Source organism: Corvus moneduloides, chromosome 18 (genome assembly GCF_009650955.1).
Source record: "Corvus moneduloides isolate bCorMon1 chromosome 18, bCorMon1.pri, whole genome shotgun sequence".
Taxonomy (NCBI): domain Eukaryota; kingdom Metazoa; phylum Chordata; class Aves; order Passeriformes; family Corvidae; genus Corvus; species Corvus moneduloides.
Genome location: NC_045493.1, coordinates 13,573,591 through 13,599,797, shown reverse-complemented (window position 1 = coordinate 13,599,797; position 26,207 = coordinate 13,573,591). Strand labels below are relative to the sequence as shown.

At 46.2% G+C, this 26,207-nt stretch overlaps 1 protein-coding gene across 3 annotated transcripts in view; it reads right to left on the bottom strand.

Annotated features, from left to right (window-relative positions):
* The window catches only part of TMEM132C (transmembrane protein 132C), a 194,258-nt gene that overhangs the window by 66,698 nt on the left and 101,353 nt on the right, over positions 1–26,207 (bottom strand). For 2 of the 3 annotated variants that reach the window (XM_032127729.1, XM_032127730.1), the window contains exon 3: positions 18,536–18,682. The exons of the other annotated variant lie outside the window; for it this stretch is intronic. In XM_032127729.1, the coding sequence (XP_031983620.1) occupies positions 18,536–18,682 (147 nt within the window). The remainder of the gene's footprint in view (positions 1–18,535; positions 18,683–26,207) is intronic. 3 annotated transcript variants of the gene reach the window in all.

Sequence of the window (26,207 nt, the reverse complement as noted above, 5' to 3'; positions counted from 1 at the left end):
TGGGTGACATCACCCACAAAAGGGAGTCAGTGCAAGCTTGAAATCCCTCTGATGTACTTCAAAGCAGGGCTGAATCATGGCTTAGACGTTTTGTACCTATTTTGCCTTCTTTCTTTTGGGTACTGGCACAACGCTGTCCTAAGTGGTGTTTTGCACTACAAAGATAGTTTCACTTAACAGGAGACTTTGTGACCACACTCAGACAAAACAAACAAGAAGTGTGAAAGGATGTCTGTTAGTTCCATTGATAAACTGAAAAATGAGTTGTTCCAGATCCCACCAAGAAGCTACAAACTGGACCCAGCCTTCAAGTGCTGTGCCTGGATTTCAAGGGCAGCCCCTTCCTTCCACATTCCCAAAAAAAGTGAGCACAGGAAATCTGCGGGTGAACTGAAGCTCTGCCTTCTCCATCCCTCTCTGGTGGCTTTGCTGCAAGACTGCACTTGCACTTCCTTTTCCATGAGTACATTTAATTTCATTTCTCCCACACTGATTCTCAGACTTTTGGGAAATTCCATAATACCACACCAAAAGCTCCCAATAGCAGCCAGAATTGCTTTTATTGCTGTTTAACACAGTGCTGAATTTAAGTGGCTGATGTATCCGCCTCTCTCACACATGAACACAAACTGCTGCACAGCAAAACTTTAATTTATCGAATTAAAATGCACTATAGCACGAATTTATTGTATCTTTGCTCATAAGTGGGTTTATGCATTTGATTTTTTTTGTCTTTTAGGGTTTTGGCAGTAGATGGAAAGCAATCAAAGTCCCATTTGAAGCAGCCGTGTAAGCAATTCTCATTTACAGAAGACAATGAAAAATTAATCTAAAATGAGTGTAACTAAGTTTTCACAGAAACAACAAAACCACTCAGACATTATCATTTTCAACAGCTGCTTACTGTCTTCATCTACAAAATCACCTGTCAAATTTTACTACTGCCTCCAGGGGAAAAAAAAGCCAACCCCAAGTTCCTCTCTGAGTCAATAAAATGCTCCAAATGTAACACAGATATTGAGGATCCCTTTCCTTCAATTACAATACTTAGCAGGCATGATTGAGGTGATGTTCAGCACCCCCTCTCCAGCAGGTTTGGGTTCTCCATGTTTAACCTCAGGGAGAACACTCAGCCATGGCTGGTGGGCAAAGCTGGGCGTGTTTTCTCTCTGTCCTGCCCCGTGGAACATCTGCCTCCCGTTCCAGCGGGCAAAGCAGCGTTTGTCACTCCTGGAAAGCTCTTTGCTACAAAACACTCACAACCTTCTCGACGGGAAATGGAAACACTTGAAGGAAGGACAAAAGGGATGGCAGCAGAATGGAGCAGAATGGGGATTCCTGTCCCAGCATCAGTTTGTCTCAGCAGTGAATTTGTGAGGAATCTGTTTAGCTGGCAGAGCACATGCAGTTGGTTAATTCCACGCAATGTGTGTGATGGGAAGGATGCCAAACAAACATCAGAAGGAAACCAAAGGGTTCAGGGGCCGTGCTGCTGGCAGCCTGATCCCCTGGCATGGGAATCACCAGGGCTTGGGCCAACCTTCTGCTCATGGCTGGAGCTGTGGCTTACCCAGCAACCACAGGGCAGCAGCTCAGCAGCCCAGGAAAGCCAGGCAGACAGGAGAGACAAACACACAACAGCTGAATCAATCGTCCTTCACATGCAGATTCTCAGGCTGAACGCTCTCAAAGGCTGTCTCAAGTGCTGCTGCTGTCCCTAATGTCAGATTTAGGAGAGGGGAAGGAGTTAATTATTGAAGGGCAGCTACGGGGAGTGGGATGCACAGCTCCTATTGACTTCCCTAATGGTGGTAAAATGTGCAAATCCTGTGGACTGTAGCTGAATTTAAATTACAATGATTACAAAATATAAAGCCTAAAAAAGAGGATTTATACATGAGCAGATTTAGCCAAGACACAGACTCCCTCAAGACGTACATTTTGTTTACATGCAAAGCAGACTGTGCCTCCTGAATGCCTAAATCCTGACGACAATTATTTCTGTATCTCACCACCCTCCTAACACGGCTCTGAACCATCATTCCTGCTGCTCAATGCCCTGGGGAATATCTACTGGTTATGGGTTCATCCCTGTTTTCTGGCCACTGTCCAGCAAACCACTTTCCATGTGTAAACAGTCCTGCTGCCTTCAGAGGGGCTCCTCATATGATGCACAAGTCCATAAGGACACGTTGCTTAAATAGATCCATAACATCAGCAACAATACTAATACATTTCTCCTGCTGCTTTCAGACAGAGTTTTTATGCACAGCTCTGGGGAGTACAGAACTATTAACCTAGTTCGTGTTATCGGAGCTGGGGGACAGATAAATGAAGTGACTTGCCCAAGGTCATGCAGGAGTTCATGGGAGAAATGAGGACACAAACAATACACCCATGTTTAAATTGAGTCCTGAGGAATTTGCAGAGCTCTGCCTACTGTGTGAGGGAGGCTTTGAGTGCTCTGACATTGGTATAAAGGAAATCAGGGAGTTGTATAGTATGAATCAAATATTTTAAAAATTATTTGCACCTACTCTCATGTTAATCAGTCCAGACCCACCTCATCCAGAAAGTCCAATGACTGTTTAATTCACATTAAAGCTAAGAAATCATAAAACTAAGGCTGCTCTATGCTCCCGACCCAGCTGCAGGAAAAAACTCGAACACGAGCCATTGTTCTGAATTCCTTAAAAACAATCAACACACAGTTATTTATAATGGAGTAAAAAAACTGCAGTGCCATCTTTAACCAAAAACTAGCAGCCACTGCTCAGCACAACCCCGCCCTTCCCTGCAGTTCCATAAGGCAGCCCCACGTGGAGCAGGGCCCTGCATTTCCTCTCTTACTTTCTCCCTCTCAATCTGTACACAAATTTGCACTAGGAGGTCCCTATGTTATATATTATCATTTTACATCTCACTTTTTGGCTCCATTTCAAGAAATATACTTTGCTTTCAAGTTCAACGTCTGCTGCCAGAGTCTCATTGGGATGCAGGTGAAATTTCTGGAAGTACCTTGTTGCCACACTCGAAAGTGCTGGGGTAGCTCTGGGGTTTTCAAGAACACAAGTTCCTTTCAAACTCTGATTGCTTTCAAATGCATCTGCTTTCTCCCAGGCACTGGGAATTCGAGGCCCCAGAAGTTCTGAAAATTCCAATAGGTGTCAGGCTGTTGAAATAACTGCTTTTTTAAATTTAGGTACTACAAACTGTAGTCATCAAAGTATTTATGCATTGCCTCGCTTGGCACCGCAAAGCCTAAGTGAAACAGATGGCCAGCTCAGGTTTCCAAAAGTGACTCAGATGCTCAGGAGCCCAACTCACACAGGAAGTCAATACCAGTTAATCTTCTAAATGTCAAATGGCATTTTTGAAAATAGCACTTTCCATTACCAGCAAGGACCTGAAACTCTGTGCTTTTTAAATGTTTGCTTTGTACCAAGTAATACCCCAGGCTCCACCTGGCTGTCTTTTCACGTTCAAAGGACAAGTGAGCACCTGGGCAGTGCAGTTTGTGCAGGCAGGTCCCCAGCACATCAGCCAGTCCTGCAGCACTGGGGCTTTCTTCTCGTAAAGGACACTTTTAGGCAACAAGATTAAGGTGGGGAGGAGGGAACTGAAGCCTGCACACACTCAGAATCAGCAGCACAGCCTTCCCTGGCTTGCCACAGCTTTGGCAGTGAAGTGCAGAGACTGCAACCACCCCACACAAGAGCTCTTATCTTTGGGGGCTTAACCAGTGTTAGCAGAAGTTTAAGCTGAATGAAAAAGGGCTGCATCACACAAGCCTGGGTGGCCCATGATGACAACAGGGCATGGCTGAGGCATCCCATGACACATCACCCAGCTCTCCTCCAGCCCAGCAGTCCCAGAGCGTGGGCAGCTTTCTGGGCATCGCTGGAGAGAAACAGCACTTAGGAGAGAGTGCACAGGGCTGAAGAGAATGTCATGGATTCACGAGATCAACCATTTCCCCCTTCTGACACAATGGGCCCAAACTGGCCCAGGCCAAAGCTCTGCGTGCCATGGAGAGTTCCCAGGCAGCAGCAATTCCATGATCCAGAGGTCACCCAAGAAACTTCCAGCACATTGCTGCTGCAAAAGGGTAATTAATCAAATCAATGTCCTTCCCAGAAATTGACTGGAACTGGAGGGAGAACTGAGCTGAGTGCTTTTGGTATTTTTAACCTGGAATGTCAAGGAGAGGAATAACGGCCATTATCTCCAGTATATATCTTAGGAGAAGGACACATTAGGGAGGTCATTTCTACCCACATCAGTAGGTCTCACAGCAAAAAAGACTGATGAATGTGGAAACTGGTTTAGAGAAGAGACTAGAGGGACACCAGCCCTACAAAGACCTTGAAGGTTAACTTTATACACCTTTAGGAAACTCTGGGAAAGCCTGCAAGTTCCAGACTTGCAGGGCTAAGTTTTCAGGTATCAACAGAAACAAATTCGGGGTTAGATGTCTACATAACCTTGGACAAATGTCAAAATGCTGTCACTGACTGATGGCAATGTGGAAATTCTGCTTCTATAGGCCAGTGAGTAGAAATGCACAGAAGGGAGCCAACACCACGAATGGTAGACTATAAACCATGAAATTATAAGTGCACAGATCTCCCTCTAATAACATCAATCTTTGTTCTTTGTTTAGCACTCTGCTGTTCTCAGTACAAACAAAGAACCTTATGGCATTAGCCCCAGGAGAAATGTGACTTTCCTTAAAAAAAGAACAACCATTATAGTTTTGGATTCCCTTTGAAGAGCAGTAATTTCAACACTTTCTTTTAAAATTTAAGTTACAGCTACTTAGCAAAGAGAGAATGACTGCTGACATATTTTTCCTGCATCTAATAATCTCTTTCTTTCACTTAAACTACTTTTTTCCCTGTAGAGAACTATTATCATTGAGCTACTTGGAGTGTGACAATAATTGAGATGTTTTGGCTATTGGAGTCAGAAGCATTAAGATTTTAAAAAGAGCAGTACAGAGACACGGAAGACAGAAATTGGAATGCCCACATCATCTACACTTGATTTTAATGAGAGACAGAAAACTTTTAAAGGCTCAGGAGAGGTTTGGTCCAGACAAGCATCTCTTCACTTCCATCCTACTCACAAAGTCCTTCTGCTGCTCCCAGCACCCCTGCCAAGCCTGAGCACTTGGTGACCCAGCTAATTAGCCCCCTGCTTCTTGTTTTTCTTCAGATCCTCGCTGCTGAGCCAAGGGACACCGGCTCTGGTGGCCCAGTGCAGAGCTCAGTGCTAACCTGCACGGCCTCTGAGGGAATCACCAGGGCATGGGTGAGCTCAGAAAAGCCCTGGGATAGGGAGCCCCAGCTCTGCCCTCAGCGTTCAGTGCATGTTTGCGCTGTGAGCAACAGGGGCAAGCTGCAGCCAAGGCTCCTGTGAGCTCCCATAACCAGAGCTCCAGGGCTGCTGCTCCTCGTGGTCCCTCACAATCACTCCATAACCAGAGCTCCAGGGCTGCTGCTCCTCGTGATCCCTCACAATCACTCCATAACCAGAGCTCCAGAGCTGCTGCTCCTCGTGATCCCTCACAATCACTCCATAACCAGAGCTCCAGAGCTGCTGCTCCTCGTGGTCCCTCACAATCACTCCATAACCAGAGCTCCAGGGCTGCTGCTCCTCGTGATCCCTCACAATCACTCCATAACCAGAGCTCCAGGGCTGCTGCTCCTCGTGATCCCTCACAATCATAACCAGAGCTCCAGGGCTGCTGCTCCTCGTGATCCCTCACAATCATAACCAGAGCTCCGGAGCTGCTGCTCCTCGTGGTCCCTCACAATCATAACCAGAGCTCCAGGGCTGCTGCTCCTCGTGATCCCTCACAATCACTCCATAACCAGAGCTCCAGAGCTGCTGCTCCTCGTGATCCCTCACAATCATAACCAGAGCTCCAGGGCTGCTGCTCCTCGTGATCCCTCACAATCACTCCATAACCAGAGCTCCGGAGCTGCTGCTCCTCGTCCTTGATCCCCACAATCACTCGTGCTCATCCTGTCCTCCCAGGGTGTCTCCAGCAGGATTTTGGCTGCCAGTCTCTGGTAAGAAAACCAGCAGCACTGACCCACGGAGAAGGTGGAAACAAAAAGGTTCCTCCAAGGGGTGCAATTGTGCTTTGTACGTGTGAAATGAGGGAGCTGCTGTTGGGAAGGGAGGTGGAGCTGTCCCCAGGGGAGCACAGGCCAGGCTGGGGTCCTACAGAAAGGAGCTGGGGGCTACAATCACCAAAAAGCTCTTGAACTTCAGAGGTGCAAACCTTGGCACTCCAGTGCCTTGGAAAATTCCATCTTTCCCTGCTTAAGGTGAAGAACCAGCAGCATCTATAAAACTGAGGGGTTTACGCACTCTCCTGATCTGATTTCAGCGATATCTGGAACAGGTCTAATAAAAAAGCTAAAGAGAGTACGAGCTGCTAACAATTAGTGACTAATTACACGTGTAGATGCTTAAATAGCAGCATTTCCAAATCTTGGAGCGTACATACTGTAAATCTTTCATGTAAAGGATTTGCAGAGAAAGGAATCCTCAAACCCTCTTTAACATCTTCAGTGGAACAAAAGATCTTTCTGTACACTCTCTGACATTACTCAGGAAACAGCAAATTATCTGATCCAATTGGCTCGTGAGTAAAATAGCACGCAACAATTAACTCCTTAGAAACCAAATCCCCCTTTGAGAGGATTTATTATATAAAAAAAATTTAAATATATAGTAAAATAAGAAATGCAAGAATTTAGAACTAAGCACAGTCAAATGTAAGAAAATACAAGAAAAAACCTAAGATGGAAAAGAAAAATAGTCTTAAATACAAGAAAAAATTCTCATGCAGGGCTGAGCTACTCAGCAGTCATTAACATTACAAAGGGATGAAGTCTCCAACAATCTAAGTAATCTGAACAGATAAGTTACCCACCACAGTCCACAAAAGACGTGGCTTCAAAGTAGGCAGGATTAATGGTCTTGCTTCCTGGCAAAATGAAGTCATGCTTGTGTATTTGTGAATAATTTTCCAGCAGGCAGGAACAGCTATAATAGAGCCTGATAAATACTTCAGTCAGCTGCTTACTCCACATAAGCTGGGGTTTATCTTGAGAGTGTCACTGAAATTGAGACTCTGTCTCTCACACGTACACGGGGGACTGAAAACTGGAAACACAGGAAAGATGGCAAATAATAACAAATAGAAATAATTTAGTGCGCTTTGGGGGTTAAAGCATCTCTCCATCCCATGTGTGGGTGATGCCCCAACTCTGGGGCCTGGAAGGACTCTCTTGCTCATGCACATCCCCGCTGTGCTCTTGCTCCAGGGTCAAGAGTGTGTGACCTGAATTAAAGATATATATTCACACAAACACAGAAATGTTAAAGCTAATGGACATTCTTCCCTAGACCTCACTGAACGCTGAATCAAGCTCCAAATTCAGAACCTGGTTATTTCTTTGTCCTGAGAGCTGGGTCTTAACTCCTGTTGCCAATTACAGACACATCTCTTCAAAACCAGTTGTCGAGGTCAAAGCAAAGCCAGTGAAATCAGGAATCCTCTGGGAGCAGATGGTGGTGAAGAGTTCATACTTTTCCAACATTTAAAAAGTCAGAGCCTATTTATGCACAACACGTAAAAGCCACTTGCCCTCGAGTGTCCTGGGTTTGCTCTAAATGCAAGCTGCTCTATGACTCTGGGTATCGTGTGGGATATTTTTTGTTTAAATAAACCCACATGATGAATTAATGTGTGATCCACAGTGAACCACAACAAATCTCTGATGATTTGCATCACTGAGGGACATGGTAATTATATCATGTTTGATGACTCTGTGTTTCATCTCACCTCAGCAACTCTACCAGCCCCACAAATACTGCAGAGAACAGGAGAGGCTGCCTGTCAAAATAATTAACACAGCTTTGATTAACAGAAGATGGCAACAATCCCCTTCTTGGGTGGTTCTGGGAGTTTCTGGCCAATTCTGAGTGGTCAAGTCCCCTGCACTTACTGTGACATTTCCAGGTTAACTTTTCCAGGAGTTCTGTTGGGAATTTACCCTGCATTTAAACAATGTTTATCTGTAATGTACAGGGGTTTTACAGCTGGTGAGGAAATCACAGCAGGCATAACCAAACTGTGGAACTGCCCACATACAGACAGCCAAACATACATACAGCAACGAAGAGATTCAGCTTTTAAATATTCCTTCCCAGTCTCATTAAATCTCTGGACATTTCTCAAGATAAAAATTGACAAATAGCATCTCCAAGTGGAGAGCCTCACCATGCTCCTGCACTTTCTCAGACATGACAAAAACGCCACAGGAAATGATAATCACATGCAATTAAAGCCTCCAAAACCTAAGTGAACAATTGCTAAACTAAGCAGAGAGACTCTGCTACTTTGGGGATTGTCAGTGGTACTTGCTGAGCTCTGATTTGGCTGAAATCTTGTTCTAGTGGAGTACTGCATCCAGATCACACACATCACAGATTTCTTTTGCTCAGTACATTCCAGTGAATGAATTCCATGCCACACAGACACTGTGACCTACTCTGGGTAAGAGAACAGATGCAAACACTGAAATTCTCCTTAGCTGGCCCATCAGTGATGCTTTGGTTGACAGGGCACCTCGCTTTCCAAACCATCTGATGGCACTGCCAAACATGCCAGTCTCATTAGAAATAGTTGAAATAGGGATGAATTCAGTGTCTGAATTCATCACTTGAGTACTCTGGCAGTCAATATTGAATTTCTACCAGTGTGATTACAAAGAGTGCGAGCTCTGTCCATTAATCTGCAGCATGGAAGCCAAAAATCAATGGGGTGCTACTTCAAACTCCTTTTTGTAATAATTACCATCATGTATGAAGGTGTACACATGGGAGGGGAGGGTGCAAGCTGTTGTCACAGCCCTGGATGGGAGAGATTACTTCGTTTTCTGAGCTGTACATCAGAGAGCAGAAAGGAGAGAAGAGTCAAAATTTGTTCTAAACTTGGGGTGAAATTCAGTCTGCAAAGGAAATTTTGCCATTTGCTTCAATGAAGCTGAGGTTTCTTCCCTGGAAACTTAACTGGGACTGAAATTCCTGGCAAGCCATCAGGAATTCAGCATTGATCGATCCAAAAGCCTCTCTACAACAAACATCTTGGTTTTCTTTAATAAACTCAGTTCCCCATGAAATTACTGGCATGTTGGTAAAGCAGTAACAACAAAGCTGTAGAAGTTTTTTGTGAATGACTGTGGGACAAACCCCTCTACGTTGTTCCAGTGGACATGGACTGATTCAATCTAGTCCTTGACACTCCTCATCCTGAGCCTCCCAAGCAACAGGGACACATCACAGATTTTTCCAAGAAAAAGTATTGAATTACCTTGCTTAAGGAAAAAGTGCATCAAAAAACATTAGCAACTCTTGTATAACACTGCTACTCCCATTTGTTTTTTCATCCCTAATTTTGAAAGCACTACAAAAGGATGTGCTTACAGATCTTCATGCTCCATAACATCTACTCAAAGAAATAGGAGTCCAGGGACTTATTTAGCTGGGATTTGACCTTTTTTGGGGCATTCACAGACATTTACCACCTTTCAAAAGAGCAGTGAGGCTCTATCTTGCTAAGCTTTCAGGAAATGTAGAGAATCCTCCAAACACTTCCTATGTCCCCTCCAAGCCACCAATCCATGAACAAACCCCAGCTCAGAGCAGGTGATTTGTACAAGCCCTTGACACAGTGCAACACAAATCCAACACTGATTTACACTTAAGGGACTGTGGCTGTACAGCTCTGAAAATAAAAGGCTGCCTTTTAAAATGTCAGTATTTGCTGGTATTCACCATGAAGTGACAGTGAAAAAACCTGAGATCTTCTGTCATTCCCAGAACGTGAAATACCAGAGGTCTCTCTGCAGCCTGAGCTGCAGATAAATTATGATCTGCAAATGATGACTTACAGAAGCCAATAGAATAACTCCTCTTTCGAGGGTGAGTTGTGTGGAGAACAGCAATGATCTCTGATACAAGACAGCTCTTTAAACTACAGGAGTTGCTTTTTCTATAACAGGCAGAGATTTTTACTTCCTAAGCTTGTAAAAGGTCATGTATTATCCCTGCTTTACTGTGTAAAACATGCAGGGCGAGCTGAATGGAATCCATCCTCAGAGAATGTGAGAAGCCCTGGGTTTTGCTGAGTTGTGTTCTGTCCAGCTTGAATTCCACGAACTGTTGTGTCTGCTAACAGTGCTCCCAGGCTGGGAGCGTTTGCAGAGCAGTAATGCTGCTGCTTCCTGCACTCTGAGGCACTGCTAATGGGGCCTGCTCCCAGTTATGCAACAAATTCCCATTATCTCTGCATCAGCCTACAAAGGATCCATTCAAGTATTTGCAGGCAGAGACAGGGAACTAACCAGATAAGGGATGTGATAATTTGTTATTGTGTTTGTCATGTGCTGGGACCCTGCTGCACAATCAATGAACCTCCTGCCTGCTCCAGCAGAGGGACAGCAGGTGGATGGAGACAGACAGGAGTGCATGGAACACAAAAAAGCCCTGGAGAGCGGCAGGACAAGAGCCCAGCAGTTCCCAACACCTTTCTACAGAGATAACTGGAGAGGAGAGGAGCAAGGTTTTCTATGCCTGAGATGTGAGAGCCTCAGAGCAGCAAACACACCTGGACTGATGCACCAACCCCACCTGACAGATCAGGCCCTCAAACTGTGCCATGTTTGACCATCCCCTGCTGCAGGTGTAGAAGGAACGGACTGAGCTCCGCACGAGGGGCAGCTGGGAACACAACTTAATGATCTGAAGCAAAAGGGCAGGCAGGAATGGGGGCTGCAGGGACGGCTCTGCTGCCAGCGGGGAGCAGGAGAGCACCAGCAGCACATCCCCAAATCCTCCCCGTCAGCACTTGCCAACTGGTTTTCTTAACAGCCTTGCTTAACTTGTAAGATTACAACAAAGACTTAACATTTATGTAATAATTTTCCACCTGTTTCACAGAGCAGTCCACATTACTATGTAACAAGAAATAGAGATTTTTTTTTTATCTGTACTTTAAATAGGCAGTAACACATCAAACCAAAGTAACTTTGACTGGAAGAGTATATCTCAGTAAGCCAGTGCAGAAACAAATGGTTCAGCTGTCTAATATATTGTGTTTTGTGTAAGGAATGTAAAGGTTTCAGATCGATGGTGATACTTCACCACTGTTAGTTGGTCAGCTGTGACTGATCTGACAGAGACACTGGATGGAAAAAATATTTAAAATCATCTAATTGTCTTTTATTGTATTGTAGTCAGCTTTCTAGAGGTCTCTCCTCACCAGTTTTAAGTGTCTTTAGCTCAGAGGAGTTTTGTTACTACAAAATTCCTCAAGCAGCAATGGCACAGAGGGTTTACATGTGTAAGAAACATATTTCAATTTGCTTCGCCGAATACTAACAAAGTTCTTATTCACTTTATTCTTGAAAGGTTTGGCTTTTGGCACTTTTTCCTAAATTTGCTCCATTCTTTATTGCCTGACTGATTTATTTCCTCTGCTGTGAAAGTTACAGAGGGAAGCAGAGTTGCTTGGCAGCGTGATGTGGTACTGCTGAACTCAGCTGTTTGTGGCTTTCAGCAGATGTTTCTGCTTCAAAGGCAGGGTGAGAAAAAATACACACGCACAGATTCCTCCTCCCCAGTTCTGCATCTTTTGTCTCTTATCTTCCACTGCCTCCAAATCACAAGGAAGGCTCCATTACAATAGCTGCTCAACCATCCAAACAGTGGCACACAAAAGTAAGAGCTGACCTTGCCCCAAAGGAGATTTAAAGTGCAAAGAGAAAAGGAGCAGAAGTGTCAGCCCACAAATACGCTGCATCAGGAGAAGATTCTGGTGGATAACTTCACTGTGAATTACAGGTTATTACAATGGGGATTGCTGTGTGCAAGGGACCAGAACGCAGCAGTGTGGGGCAGAAGATGCCAGTGGGACGGGCAGCCTTTCCTCCTGCATATTCCAGGAGTGCTTCAAAACACGTTCCCAAGCCTAAGTGAAAGCTGAAAAGCAGACTCTGTGTTTGCAGGTCGCTCTTGAGAAATGATTACCTTGTCAGAGAGCCAGAAAATCCTCTCACCCTGGACATCAGGAGTTAGCAGTTATTACTGAACCTGTCTGTCAACCTGGAACGACTGGAAAGCTGTTGTCCCATTATTCCATGATTGCACATCTATTCTGTTTGTGTGGGCTCTTCTCTATTTACATTCTAATGAAATAAAACAATATATCCAACCTGCCTGGAAAGCAAGGAAGGCACTGGCTGCAGCTTTCTCAGCAAGGCTGGGTTACTGCAGGCTTTGACTGAGCCTCCAGCACTTGGTTTTGATAAGTACATAAAAAGCTTTTCCAAACTATACAAATTTGCTGTGCAAACAAATTTAATGCTTTCATTTGGGCAAGAAATATGTGAAGAATGACCTTTCTCTTGGAGCTTCAGCCCTTTTGCTTCCCAACAGACCCAGGAACTCCAAAGGAGATTAAAAAAAAAAAAAAAAAAAATTATTGCAACTGGAAGTTCTGTAGAGATCATGGGTAGATCTCTTTAATGCATTTTTTTATCTCATCTCTACTTTCTACTTTCTACTCATCTCTAATTTCTTCTCTTAGATAAAAAACTTATGGGCATGCCTTACTCCTTGGCTAATACTATTTTAAGTTATCTATAAAGATTAATGTAGTAGTTTTTGAATGGTGAGGACTAAGTCTAACAGAGGTTCTGTCGAAATCCAACAAGAAAATTCCTTTCAACAGCACCTAACAACTGGCCTTCAAAAACCTCACATGAGATTACAACCCCCTGCTTTGAATTTCCAACAGAAGAGAGAATGTTGCGAAATACCTGATCAGGAAGAAAACACTTCTCCGTTATTATCCTGCCCACCACTTGTGCAGAGGCAGTTTGTTTTCTCAGCTAGGCCGTTGGAGAGGAGGGACTGCTGCTGCTGAGCAGCAGAGCACGGTCTGTGCTGGATGCAGGGTCTGCTCTGACGGCGCTGCCGGGTTTTGGCAGGGCCAGCTGCTGCAGGAGCACCACCCAGACCTGTGCTGCTGCCATGACAATTGCTACTTATCTCAAATGGTATCTTTCCGAACTTGCAGTCCCGCAAGGGGTGAGAAGAAGGGGTCCTTTGGGCTCTGTAAGGGTCCTTGTCCACGAGGGCTCCCATGGAATTCACTTCTCCGTAAGGTGAGCGAGGGCTGCCCAGTAACCCAGAGCCACTCAGGATGCACAAGGTTCATTCAACAGGCTGCCCTGATCCCACAGCCACACAGGGCACAGGCAGCTCTAGGAAACAAATACTCCCTCCCAAGACAGTCTGTGCAGACACTCCCTGAGACACTGCAGCAGCCAGAGACAACGGAGCAGCCGCCTCCTTCCCACAGCAGCTATTCCTGAGAGACACCAGAGACATCCTTCGTATCCTCCCTCCCGGCTCAGGGCTTCAATAAACACTCCTGACATTCAAAGCAGCGAAACAGGAGCCATATGAAAGGCTCCTTTGGGAAGCCACCTTCCAACCCCCATCCTCTGTGCCCTAGAAAAGATACTGCTCCTCGGCACAGCTGGCTGAGCCTCATCCGTACGTGCAGATGTCCAGCGTGGCTCCGGCACCTCCGCTGCACACTGGAGACATCTGTGCCCTCATCTGACCTGGAGCGGGCATCCTAACAAAGAGAAACCTCACAGGGCAAGGACAGCAGGCAAAGAGAAGTTATTTGGGAAATCAGATGAGAAAGCAGGGAGGGAAGGGATCTTTATGGCAGCAGGGAAAGGCTCAGCTCTAACTCCTGATGCAGTTATGGACACCACACACACTCCCACGTGCCACTGGGAGCAGACAGATGCACAGCACAAGAATGACTCACGCTGGAAGCTCCCAGGGCTGCACCAGTAATTTACCAGCAGCCTAAAAGGCTGCACTGAAATTTGCACAATGCTCCAAACAAAAGGCCAGAATCACGGACTTGGTGAGGATGGGAGACTTTTAATTAAGGTCACTGAGTCCAACCATTCACCCAGCACTGCCAAGTCCACACCACACCACATCCCCAAGCACCACATCCACTTGTCTTTCAAATACCTCCTGGGACACCTTCCCTGGGCAGCCTGCTCCAGTGCCTGACAACCTTTCAGTGGTGAATTTTTTCCTCATGTCCAATCTAAACCTCCCATGGTGCAATTTGAGGCATCTCCTCTTGCCCTACCTGAGCACTCAACTGGCTCACGTTCAGCCAGCTGCCAACCAACACCCCTGGGCCCTTTTCCCAACCTTTCCTTGAATTATGGAGGCTTCATTCGGCTCAACTGAGGGCATTTAGTAGCTCAGCCTTCTCCTCATCCTTTGTCATGGTGTTTCTCCCCACATCCAGTGAAGAATGGAGATTCTCCTGAGCTCTCCTTCGGCTCATATATCTACATATAATGCCTGCTCAGATGTGCATTTCCCGTAAATGAATGGAAATTGTTTCTGTTTCAGGGTTTAATGGTCTAAGACACCCATTGCTGGTGTCTTCCTCCCAAAGTATCTCCACAGTTTGTACAGCTCAGTCCCTGCACACACAGATGTGACCTCCTGAAGACGTGCACAACTTCCCAAGCACCTACAGCACTGGCATGTGCCATCTCAGCTCTGCTCTTGCCTTGATTATCAGTCAAAAGGATAAACAACTGGCATGAAAAAATCCTGACCCACAAGCACTAAACCTCTGAATCCTTGTGAGAATCGTGCTCTCTGCTCAGGCTGCAAGGCTTTGAGGTCAGCAGACACCACTGCCACTCTGCTGAGCTCTGCAAACCACTCTGACCCAAAACTGCCAGGGCAGGATGACCCAGATTCTGAAATAATTAATAACACCTACCCTGCTCATAATGTGTGACTACTCTTGTCTGTTCCCATGCTGGGTGCAGACTGGCTGTGTTCTGGTACAGGCAGACACACTCCACATGGCTCACACTTTTTCAAGCCTGACTCACATTGTACATACACATTTTCCTTTTATTTTTCAATCACAAGAGAATTCATTTCACCGACATCCCTCGGCAGCATATGGTGCTACCAGACAGGGGAGGGATCTGCAGTGGCTTTGTTGCTTTCCTCCACATCTTGATGATACAAAACACGGCCTCCTAATATCATTACTGTTTCCAGTGATGCCCAGACAGTGTGAACAGATAGCCACAACAACCCCAATCCAACAGAACGTGCGCACATGTGGCGAGAGGGAAGAAGTGATTGTGACACGGCCTGAAACACAAACACAACATCTGGAAGCACTCTTCCCGAGCCTGCCTCTTTATCAGACAGATGGCTGCAGAGCCATAAGCCCACAGGCCTCTCCAAAAGTTCAAGGCCAAGAGGATAAAGTGCTACATCACAGCAGTTTTCCATTATGTCAGTTTTTTTCTAAATCTCTCTGTTCCCTGCACTCAGTTCCTCTGCCTGGCTGACAGAAACCCAAAGTGCTGGGTGACTCCATTCCCCCACATACAAAGTGCCAGTCCAGGGCCAGAAATGTCGGCCCGAGAGCAGACTGAGGGCAGCTTGTTCCAGGGCACTCCCAGGTTTGCAGGAGCAAGAGGAGTTAGGCCTAGATCAGAGCCAGTTCTGAGTTCCTGAGACTGCAGTTACAGGATGCTCTGGTGCTTTGGCTTTGGCAGAGAAGCCAGCCTAAGAAATTCCCCTTACCCTCCTTGCTCCCACCCTTCACCTTTCTCATCCCCACAGCTGACAGCAAGCCAGCAGGTGGAGGTTTGCTATATTAGAAGAAAACCCCAAATAAATGACAGAAATCGCCCTTGCTCTGCCTTGGGACAGCTCTCCTCCCCTGTGGTGCAAACCCAGAATAAACTACACAGCAGACAGGAGCCCTTCTGCTGGGGCTGTTCTCAGGTCAGTGTGGTACCTCAGAAACCAACCACACGAGCCTTAGGCTGGAACCAGAGGCAATCCTGAGATATGGAACCGGTTCCAGTAGTAACCAAAAATATCCTTTTGTCTACCCCGAGCACACACATCAAACTTCCAGAAGCAGAGACAACAAAGGCAAACAAGCAAGCAAGCAGTTATCTAAGGCTTGTTTTCACTAATCAACACTGTTGTTATCCTCATCAATAGCTACTTGAATCTCAGCAGAAATTGCATTATGAGGCACACAAACATTGCTGATTTCAAGCTGTTTGAGTTACTTGCTATAGTTACAAAGCCTTTTTGAATAAATCTGAGCTAAGATCTGGCTCCTGGCTTCAGCACCACAAAGTATTTCTTAAAAAAGTGAAGAAGCATGACCCACTTAAATTCTCAAAAAGTAATGGTAAACAATTACTGATGTGATGTATCTAAAATACCTCTTGTGTTCTATTATTTATATAGAAAGGGTGTTAGGTGCTGTTGCACACAGACTCACGCTGCTTGTTTCAAAGTGCTTACAATGTGATTATATCCATACACTAATGACAGAGAAATGTGTAAGAAAGGAAAAGCAACACGGAAACAAAAATGAGTATTTTTATTGAGTCTGGGCACGTGTTTCTAGGGGTATGAAGGGGAAAGAGGGCAATGGCTCTCCATGGTGCAGCAGGGAGGTTCCTGAGCACACACAGTGGAAAGCTCCTTCTACTACACAAATTAACCAGTATTATCTCTGAGCTGGCTGAGTTTGCTGCAGGGAGGATGAGCCAGTGCTGGTGCTGGAACTCCAGAACTGCACCTCACACCCACACTGACCTCGGTACAGAACTGCACATCCCCTCCACGGACTGCACTGCTGAACCAGCCTGGAAGAGCTGGTGGCAGCGCAGGAAGATCCCATTAGGGACGTGCAGTTCTCCACCAAATTAAATTACCTTAATAGAGTATTAGTGCTCCGTGCAGAGGGCTCCAAGTGACACTCAGAATCTCAGTAATGCCCACTACACCGTGTGCTTTCCCTCCAGGATCTCTGTACACACCCCCAGGCGTCCCTACCCAGCTCTTCCCCGTACACCAACATTTCTCTCAAACCAAGGCTCATCACGCTTTCAGAAGACAGCAACTATTTACATACACAAATGAGAGAGGCATTAATCAAAACACTGGGTTTTATTTGCATAATTAGTGCCAGAAATATTTTTATGGGTTAATTAGACTTCATGCAAATTGGATTGAGGAGATTTAATGTGGGGTTTGATAACCTGACTATTATGGTTCTGCAGTTGCAAATCTGCTCAGAGCTACATGCTGTTCTAAAGCTGTGTCCTCCCTTTCAAACTGGTTTAGTTTTTACTCCTGGCAGCCTCAAATGATATATTTTTCCTTTCCCTTTACCAGTCCCGAGGTGGGTTGACCCTGGTTGGATGCCTGGTGCCCACTAAAGCAGCTCCATCTTTCCCCTCCTCAGCTGGACAGGGAGAAATAACAGAATGAAAGGCTCAGGGTTGAGATAAAGACAGGGAGAGATCAGTCACCAAGTGGAAACACACTGAATCAGACAATCAGCTCATCAGGAGCTGCTCATGCAAGAGGAATTTCTAAACTTTACACATGTCCAATATTTGGGCACAGAATACAAAAGTTAAAATCTGCTCAGCTTCTCTGTGCCTGAAGGAGTTGTACAAAGCAATAACCAACCCAGCATCCACCAAAGATTTCATGGTGCTCTTCAAAGAGCCCAGGTTTGGGGCTAACAATAATCACAGAGCTGGGGAAGCATTCTTTGGATCTCTACAGTGGGAAATTCTCTGCATGGACTAATGTACAGCAGTGCTGTGAGAATTCATTAAGACGAAGCCTGGGAGGAGCAAAATAATTTCCACTGAAAATACACAACTTTACTGTGCACCATGGAAGACAATCCTGCTTATGCAGAAAGCCCTGCTTTTGTGCTGTGGAACAGCCAGACCAAGTCCCTAAAAACACAGCAAACAGGGAGGCAGGCACTGGCAGCCCAGTTCATCCCAGCGCTGCCCACAGGGCTTTGCCTCAGACACTCACCAGCAGGTCAAAGGAACCTCCAGCTCAGGAAGAAGCAACTGTTTGCTAAAGTGAATTCTTCTGTATTGCACACGAGACACTGGGAGGTTTGAATTACCCTGTACAGCGGCTCACTGCAGAAGAATTCACTGCTTGCTTGATGAACCAGCCACAGAGGCGGTGATACATTCAGAGAAACAAGGTCAGAACTATCAACCCAAAAAACTAAAGGTTCAGTAAAACCCTTTGAAATTAAGAATATTCATATTCCTACCAAAATGACACCACCCTCCGCCCCCAGTGCAGGTCTATTCTATTAATTTGTTTCATTTGAACTGATGAATTTTATTACCCGTTGTAGATCAGCAGATGGTACCACAGTTAACATGAGTGGCTCCAGATATCCAGGCTACAGCTTTAATAGCTGTGAGCAGTGGGACTACAAGCCTTAAGTCTTTCAAGCACTGAACGGTATCATGGACATAAATGAGTTTAATGTGCCAAAGAAGACGAGGTCTCATACCTGTTCCTTGAACTTGGGGCTATCCTCTGACAAATAACTGTAGTGGTTGAGTGCTTCCCACCATTGCCCACCTCTTGTTGCACGTCCCACTGCCGGGGGTCACTTGTCTTTGCACCGAGAATGTTCACACCTTTCTTCACCTTTGCCCTGTTGGAAAGAGCAGTCATAAAAGGTTTACAAGACTCATTCAGGACTGGGATCTTTGAATGCAGCTCAGGCATGGGAATCTCAGTAGATGGGTTTCAAGGTAAGCATTAGATGCACTTCTAATCCATCAGTAAATAAGAGAGTGATACCACGAATGCAGACCTATGGCAACATCACATTTCTTGGGCACGGCCTTCTGTTCTGCCAACAGCAGGCTGGAGTTAGCATTCAAACTGAACCTGTAGGAAAACCCGCACTCAAGGTTCTTTCCTCTGTTCAGGCAATATTTTGTTTCCAAAGAGAAGCTTGTCCCGACAGAGGAGAGTCTGGAATGTTTGTCTGTATCGAGACAAAGTTGTGCCTCATCACTGCACAGAGGCATGCTCCACAGGAGGATTTTTAGTAACCTGTTTTATTCTAGATTATGTTATTCTAGGTATCAGTGGACTGCTGCTCCTCTGCCTGATAATTTCCTCTTTACTACAGATTCCCAAGGACATTTCTATTTGAAATCTCCAGCCTGGAGAGAATAGAGCTGTTGGTTAAGACAAGACTTTGTAACCCAGAGATGTTCTTACAGGATGCAGATTTCTGCCACTCTTAGTTGTTATGCCCTGTGGAAAAGCCAACTGTATTTATCTAGTGATGCTAATAACATCAGGAACAACTGCATGGAAGGTTAATTACAGAACACTTGCTAATTAAAGAGCATTTGTACAAAGAATTCCCAGCAAAGGCGTTATTTGGGTGCGGAATGTTTAACTGCTGATCCTCAGCTGTATCACAAAGCACCAGGAATGGGGAAGATAAAGTTATGCAGCCTTTCTCTTCTGAAGACAGTGAGGGACAAAGGGATGATGAGTGTGTGGGGAGGAGGATGCACTCAGGGGTTCCCAGCCCTGTGAGTGGCTGGGCCTCACCCTCAGACGAAGAAGGGCAAGGGCTGCTGGACTCCACACCACCAGCGTGGCCACCACAGCCTCTCCCAGCAGGGACTGGCTTCACCACAGCACAGAGGCTAAATTTAAAATCACAGCTTTCTAAAATACTTTTACAACACAAAATGTTCGTTACTGAGCAGAAATCATCCTCTAGCAAGATGTTGGTATCTTGTTGACATTTATGAGGATTTGGCACCTACATTTCTTTAAAAAACTGGTCTTTTTGCATCTTCAGCCAATAAAACACTCAAAAGCTGTTGTTAGGAATGACTGAGAGTACTTGTCTTCTTGCAGTTTTCCAACAAAACACAATTAATTTAAGGCATTGAAAAAGAAAAGCGTTTTTTTTTTTCTTCTCAGTAAAAAAGCATAAATGATTAATTCTCTCATTTGCAACATGAAACACCACGGAGCTTTACAGACTCCTGCCTTGCTCTAGTAAAAGTAGCCTGATGAATCTCTAGTGCCTTCAGCTGAATTACTCAGAAACAAAAACAGGAAAGGCAAAGGAAGAATCAAATTTGTTCCTGAAGGTTCATTAAAGCTTTAGGTCCCATTAAGTTTTCCAGTATATTGCAGTTCAAATAAATGAACAATAAATTAATGTTTCAGTACTTATAAAACACTCCTGCCAATCTTGAAGCTGTGTAAATCCAGCAGCATGTCTATGGCAATCTGTATTTTAGGAGATGTTTGGATGTATTTTAGGACACTACAATTTAGCAACTGGAGGGAAGTTAAAAACTCATCAAAGTTTGTACTTTGTTCAGCTTTCCTTGAGACAGGCTCTGAAATGACAAAACACCACTCAAAATGAGGTTCCCCTGTTTGGATTTTCAACAGAATTACAACTCTGTCAGCAGCTGCAAATTGGTCTTTCCACCATGAAGCTTGACACAGTCAATACCTGGGCTCCTGTTAATTAGGATGGACATTGTGTATGGCCAAGGTTAGTGGTCATACACACTGCCAGAGGATGAGAGACCACGGCTACAATGCCATTTTGTTAATTAACTACAGGATGGGGCATTAAGTTGAGTGGTTTTCACATATGCCATTATATAAAGCCCATTAAAAAAAAATTCCATCCCAGGGTAAAGTAGGTTATGTTTAGTGAGAAAAATCAATGTTGTGATTGCACTTAGGACTGGAATTAGGGTATGAACACCCAGAAGATTGAACTTCCGAAATAAATATGCAGAAGCACAATTTGCAACTCTCCCTCTAAAAAGGGCATTGAGTTTTACATAACAAGGTCAATGGAGGAATCAGAATTAAGTCAGACAGAACTGAGCCCTGCACACTTCCAAATGCAATCTGTATGCATATGCTACAAATATTTTCACTTCAATTTTTATTTACTTGGTGTTTGAGTGCTAGCAAGGAAAAGTCTATTTAATTACTTACCAAAGATTTGTTGACCTTGTTGTATGCTTGTGATTAAATGTTCATTTTTTTAAATCAATAGCGCCAACTTCGTACATAAAAATTTGTAAGTTATACTACCTCAATAAACCCTGAGACCGAGGACCTGGAGGCCAAATGATTTGACAGTTTCCTGTATTTACCCTCCTCATCTCACAGTATTTACACATTTACCACGTTTACTTAAGGTTGGAGGGTAGGGTGACAATAAATGGAGAGGACAAACAGCTGAAGTTCTCCAAGTTTCCTCAGTGTGGGGTTCCCCACTGCAATTGGAAAGTTCTTTGCTATTTCTGCTTATCCACAAGTTGTCCTCACACAGGGGCTTTTCTCACAGCTCCATGACCTGCAAGCATCCACCAGCCATAACTTGTCAGCGTGGACTTCCACCCAAAGCGGAGCCAAAATCTTCCTCTCCAACGTTATTCTGAACAACCATCTGGGAGTGTCACTAAATTGCCCAGAACTAAATAAGCACAAAACCTGAGGGCAGCAGCTCCGTTATTTGAGGGCGATTGTCTGTGTGCTGGAAGTTAGGCACAGCCTTTGATCTCCTGACAAAAGCAAAGCTTGAATGGAAAGATGGAGCAGAGCCCATCCTTAGGAACAGCACAGAACACCAGAGGTCAGCTCTCTCACTGGGTAAAGGACTCTGTCTGGATGGGGTTCCAAGCTCTCTGAACACATGGCAGCCAGAGCACTGGAAGATTTTCTTACTTGAACTTCTGAGGTTATTAATTCACAGCACGGGAATCTCTGCCTCAGCTTTGTCTCAAAATAACTGTCTCTTTAAATCTCTCAAATGGAGAATTAAAAGATTTTGCTGGCATGCAGAGCAAGCAGCATCTCAAAGCCATTACAGAGAGTCTCCAGCAGCTTACCTAGGAATCATTACTTAATTTGTGTCGAGACCAAGTAAAAAGCATTTATTTACCCACACAATCACACAGCAAATGTGCAATTTCCAAGCAAATACTTAATTTTCAACTTGAAGCTGTCAGTTATATACAAAGGTTTCCATTTAGCACCTCACCTTCCTAACATGTCAAACCTAGAAATGATGCTTCTAATTAATGCATTCTGATCAACTGTAGATGAAAATCCAACTATTCCATTTCACTGTCCTCAAATTACAAGAAATGTCAGCAGTATTTAGACATAATACTGTACAACTATTAAAGACAGCAACCAAAAGGCAACTGAACCAGCAACAGCCAGAGCTGAAGATGTGACTTACGATTTAAGGAGCTCAAATTATAGCTTCCTATTTAAATTTAAATTGTAATCTTGCAAAACTGCGATGGCCACGGAAGGGTTCTGCTACCTGCAGCAGTGCTATAGAGAGGGCAGGCCGCTGAGCGCTCCCAACAGCTCTTCCCGTGTATGATTTTGCTGATGTGTGCTAATGCTAGAGAGCATCACCCCTCTTATTCCAGAGGAATCCACACTCAGAATGCGGATCCCAGCGGAGCTGCTTTGCCTGGGTGTGCTGTGCTACAGACAAGGACCTGCAGAGGAAGGCTCTGAGGCTCCAGGCAGGCTGACAGCACGGGAAGCCGTGCAGGTCCCTGGCTGTGCAGGTCCCTGGCTCCCCTAAGCCTGGCACTAATGCCAGCTAGCTCACGGGCACGCTGAGCTGGCAGCATGCATCAGAGGATGGCTGAGCTGTGGCTGAGTGCAAGGTCGGGGAAGCAGCAGTGCCTGGGAATGCAGAAGTGATGGCTGGAGGGGGGAACAGGGCCCTACCCTCAGCAGCAGCAGGTACCCCTCACCTGGGGACAAACTGCACTCCAGCAAAGGTTTACACAGCAGCTTGGGCAGGCAGGGCTGCACTAAGGAAAGAACAGCTAAATCTGTACTAAATTCCTACCATGAGTGAGCTTCACCATATCTGGAGTACTTTTCCAGACTCTAAGCCTTCTATTTCCTGTTAGGCTGTTTGTTTTCCGTGGGTTATTCCCAGCCTTGCGCCTCCTGTGCTCCCGAAAAATGCCACGCTCTTCCCTTGTGTCCTTTGATCGGGGAGCAGCCTGGCTGCAGGGCAGGGAGCAGTCTTGGAGCAGTCTCCTCAGCTCACATCTGCTGCCCACGCTGCTGTGCCGGAGCCTTTTCCCTCTCAAGGACTCCAAACACAAACATCAGGGGCAGCTGCAGCTCGGCGTGAGCGGGGCCGGACTCCTGTCCGAGGCTGTCCGTGGCCGGACTCCTGTCCGAGGCTGTCCGTGGCCACGCCAGCCGGGCCAGGGCACCGCTGCCTCCCCAGAGGATGCTCCTGCTCCATCCTCCGCGGTAAATCCTCGGCTCCTCGCAGCTGTCAGGTTGGAGTTTCAGCTTAACAAATGCTGACCCCTTTTGGTCAGTCTTCTCCGGAGCCTCGGTGCTTCTCCACACTCTTTGCTAACCCTCCCTTAGTTGCCCAGACTAACAGAAGCCCTTGACTTTCCCGGCTGTAAAGGTCACACTGTAAGAAATTCCTTTATGGTGACTCTGCTGAAACCCAAGGAAGCTCTCCTGGTGGCTTGTTTCTGGACTGCACGTTACAGTAAGTCTCAAAACTCCATTTCAGCTTCTTCCTGCCATGATTTACGTTCACTCCTCTCCTCCTTTGTTCCCAGAGTAAATCAGGAGATTAAAGCCAGCTGCAGGAACCCATAAAACCCAGGCAAGAGACTGACCATAGCAACTAAGCAAGATTTGTTTTATTAAGTAAGTATTTTTCCTTTCATCTTTCTGTATGAAATGAGTTGCTAGATCTCACTGCAGCTCCGAAGGAACGGGACACATCTGCCTGCAAAACATTACTCGTTAAAAGCTGGGAAGCCAGAAGTGGAACAGAAGATGAGCTGGTTAGCTGTGTCAGCCTTTCAAATGTGATCCTTTAATTAATTTGCAAAACACACGGACAGAGTAAGTGTGATTGAGTAGCTGTGGCTCAGTTTAGGGAATATGGGGATCAGGAATCAGCTCCAGCTTCCTGCTGGGCTCCACACAGGATCCCTGTCTGATCCACCCCACTCTAGCAAGCAGATGTCCACCAGTGCTCTCTGTGGCCACCTCTTCCTACAGAAATTTTCATTTACAAGCCACGAGCCCAGGTAAGCAGGAGAAGAGAGCCCTGTCTCAACTGCAGAACTTAGATACTAAAGTGATTAGGAAATACATTACTGCTAACAGCAGCATTTCAGATTTGGTCCCCACTCAGAAGCTACTCCAAAGGGCCATCCATGCAAGAATCATCAGTAAAAGAAAAGACCCTGATGTTCAGAGCACCCTCTCTCCTTCAGGCACTTCTCTCTCATGGTGTATCCAAAAAAGGCCCTCAGGAAACCACTTTTGCAGAAAAAGAGTAAACAGCCTTTAAAATGTCAGAACAGCTGAACTCCAGGTATGCAGTTCTTGCTCTTCGCTCCTTACAATTTTCCTTTCACTTCCCATAGACCAGAATGTAGGTCTATTTGAAATGACTTTGGAAAAAAATAACACGTCAGAACAAATGGAAATATTTCACTTTGGAAATGCAGTAATAAAATCCTTTAAGATTCTCCAAACCAGAATGCTTAAGGTTCTTGAATATAGGGAGCAGCTGAGGCAGATTTCACTATTTCTGAAACTTCCTCTATCAGACAAATTGGACTAAATTCAGCTTCCCCAAAACTGCGCATTTTGATGACTTCAATGTCCATCAATATTATACAAATTCACCCCATTGCCAGTGAGGAGTCCTGGGATCTAAAACAGCTCAAGGGCTGATCTTTTGTAGTGTTTCTTACATAACTGAAATTCCCTGAGACCCCTGGAAAATCAGCTGTCTTCTATTTCAATAGGAATAGGAATCCCTTAGGAAGCTTTGAAGGGCTCAGCTGCAAGGCACGAGGTGGATGCTGTCAGCTGTATTTTAGACTTTGTTTTTTCCAAAAAAGAAATCCAATGTATTTTGGGATCTTCCAGTGCTTTGATATCTGTGGTTAACTCTGTGTTAACATTACCAGTCCTCTTGAGGATTCAGGTATCCCATCAGTGAGTTTTAAAAGAAAAGCAAAAAGAGGTGCTTTCTGTGAAGTTTGGATAACCCTGCTCAAGGCACAGTCCATCACTGACCCTCCTAATAGATCTCATGGCAAAACTGCTTTCTCCAGCACCGAATTTTAATAGCACTTCTTAAGGGGCTAGGAAAGGCAGGGGGAATCCAAAAAAAATCTATCAAAAGAAGCAGGATGGAACTACACAACACAGAGAATCTGGATTTGTCTCCCAAGCTGCGAGGAAACCTAATCTGAATTTACAACCTGCTAACATTCTGCCTGCAGCAAAGACAAACACTGTAAACTCCTGACGTTCCCAGCAGCTGTCACTGAGCTGCTGCTGCACTTAGCTCAGCTCCTCCTGCTTCCAGAGAAACACCCACTGCAGCCCAGGGGTTCCCAGCCCCACTGCAGCCCAGGGGCTCAGCCCCACTGCAGCCCAGGGGCTCCCAGCCCCACTGCAGCCCAGGGGCTCAGCCCCACTGCAGCCCAGGGGCTCAGCCCCACTGCAGCGCAGGGGCTCCCAGCCCCACTGCAGCCCAGGGGCTCAGCCCCACTGCAGCCCAGGGGCTCAGCCCCACTGCAGCCCAGGGGCGGCTCCCAGCCCCACTGCAGCCCAGGGGCTCCCAGCCCCACTGCAGCCCAGGGGCTCAGCCCCACTGCAGCCCAGGGGCTCCCAGCCCCACTGCAGCCCAGGGGCGGCTCCCAGCCCCACTGCAGCCCAGGGGCTCCCAGCCCCACTGCAGCCCAGGGGCTCAGCCCCACTGCAGCCCAGGGGCTCCCAGCCCCACTGCAGCCCAGGGGCTCAGCCCCACTGCAGCCCAGGGGCTCCCAGCCCCACTGCAGCCCAGGGGCGGCTCCCAGCCCCACTGCAGCCCAGGGGCTCAGCCCCACTGCAGCCCAGGGGCTCCCAGCCCCACTGCAGCCCAGGGGCTCAGCCCCACTGCAGCCCAGGGGCTCCCAGCCCCACTGCAGCCCAGGGGCTCAGCCCCACTGCAGCCCAGGGGCGGCTCCCAGCCCCACTGCAGCCCAGGGGCGGCTCCCAGCCCCACTGCAGCCCAGGGGCTCAACCCCACTGCAGCCCAGGGGCTCCCAGCCCCACTGCAGCCCAGGGGCTCAGCCCCACTGCAGCCCAGG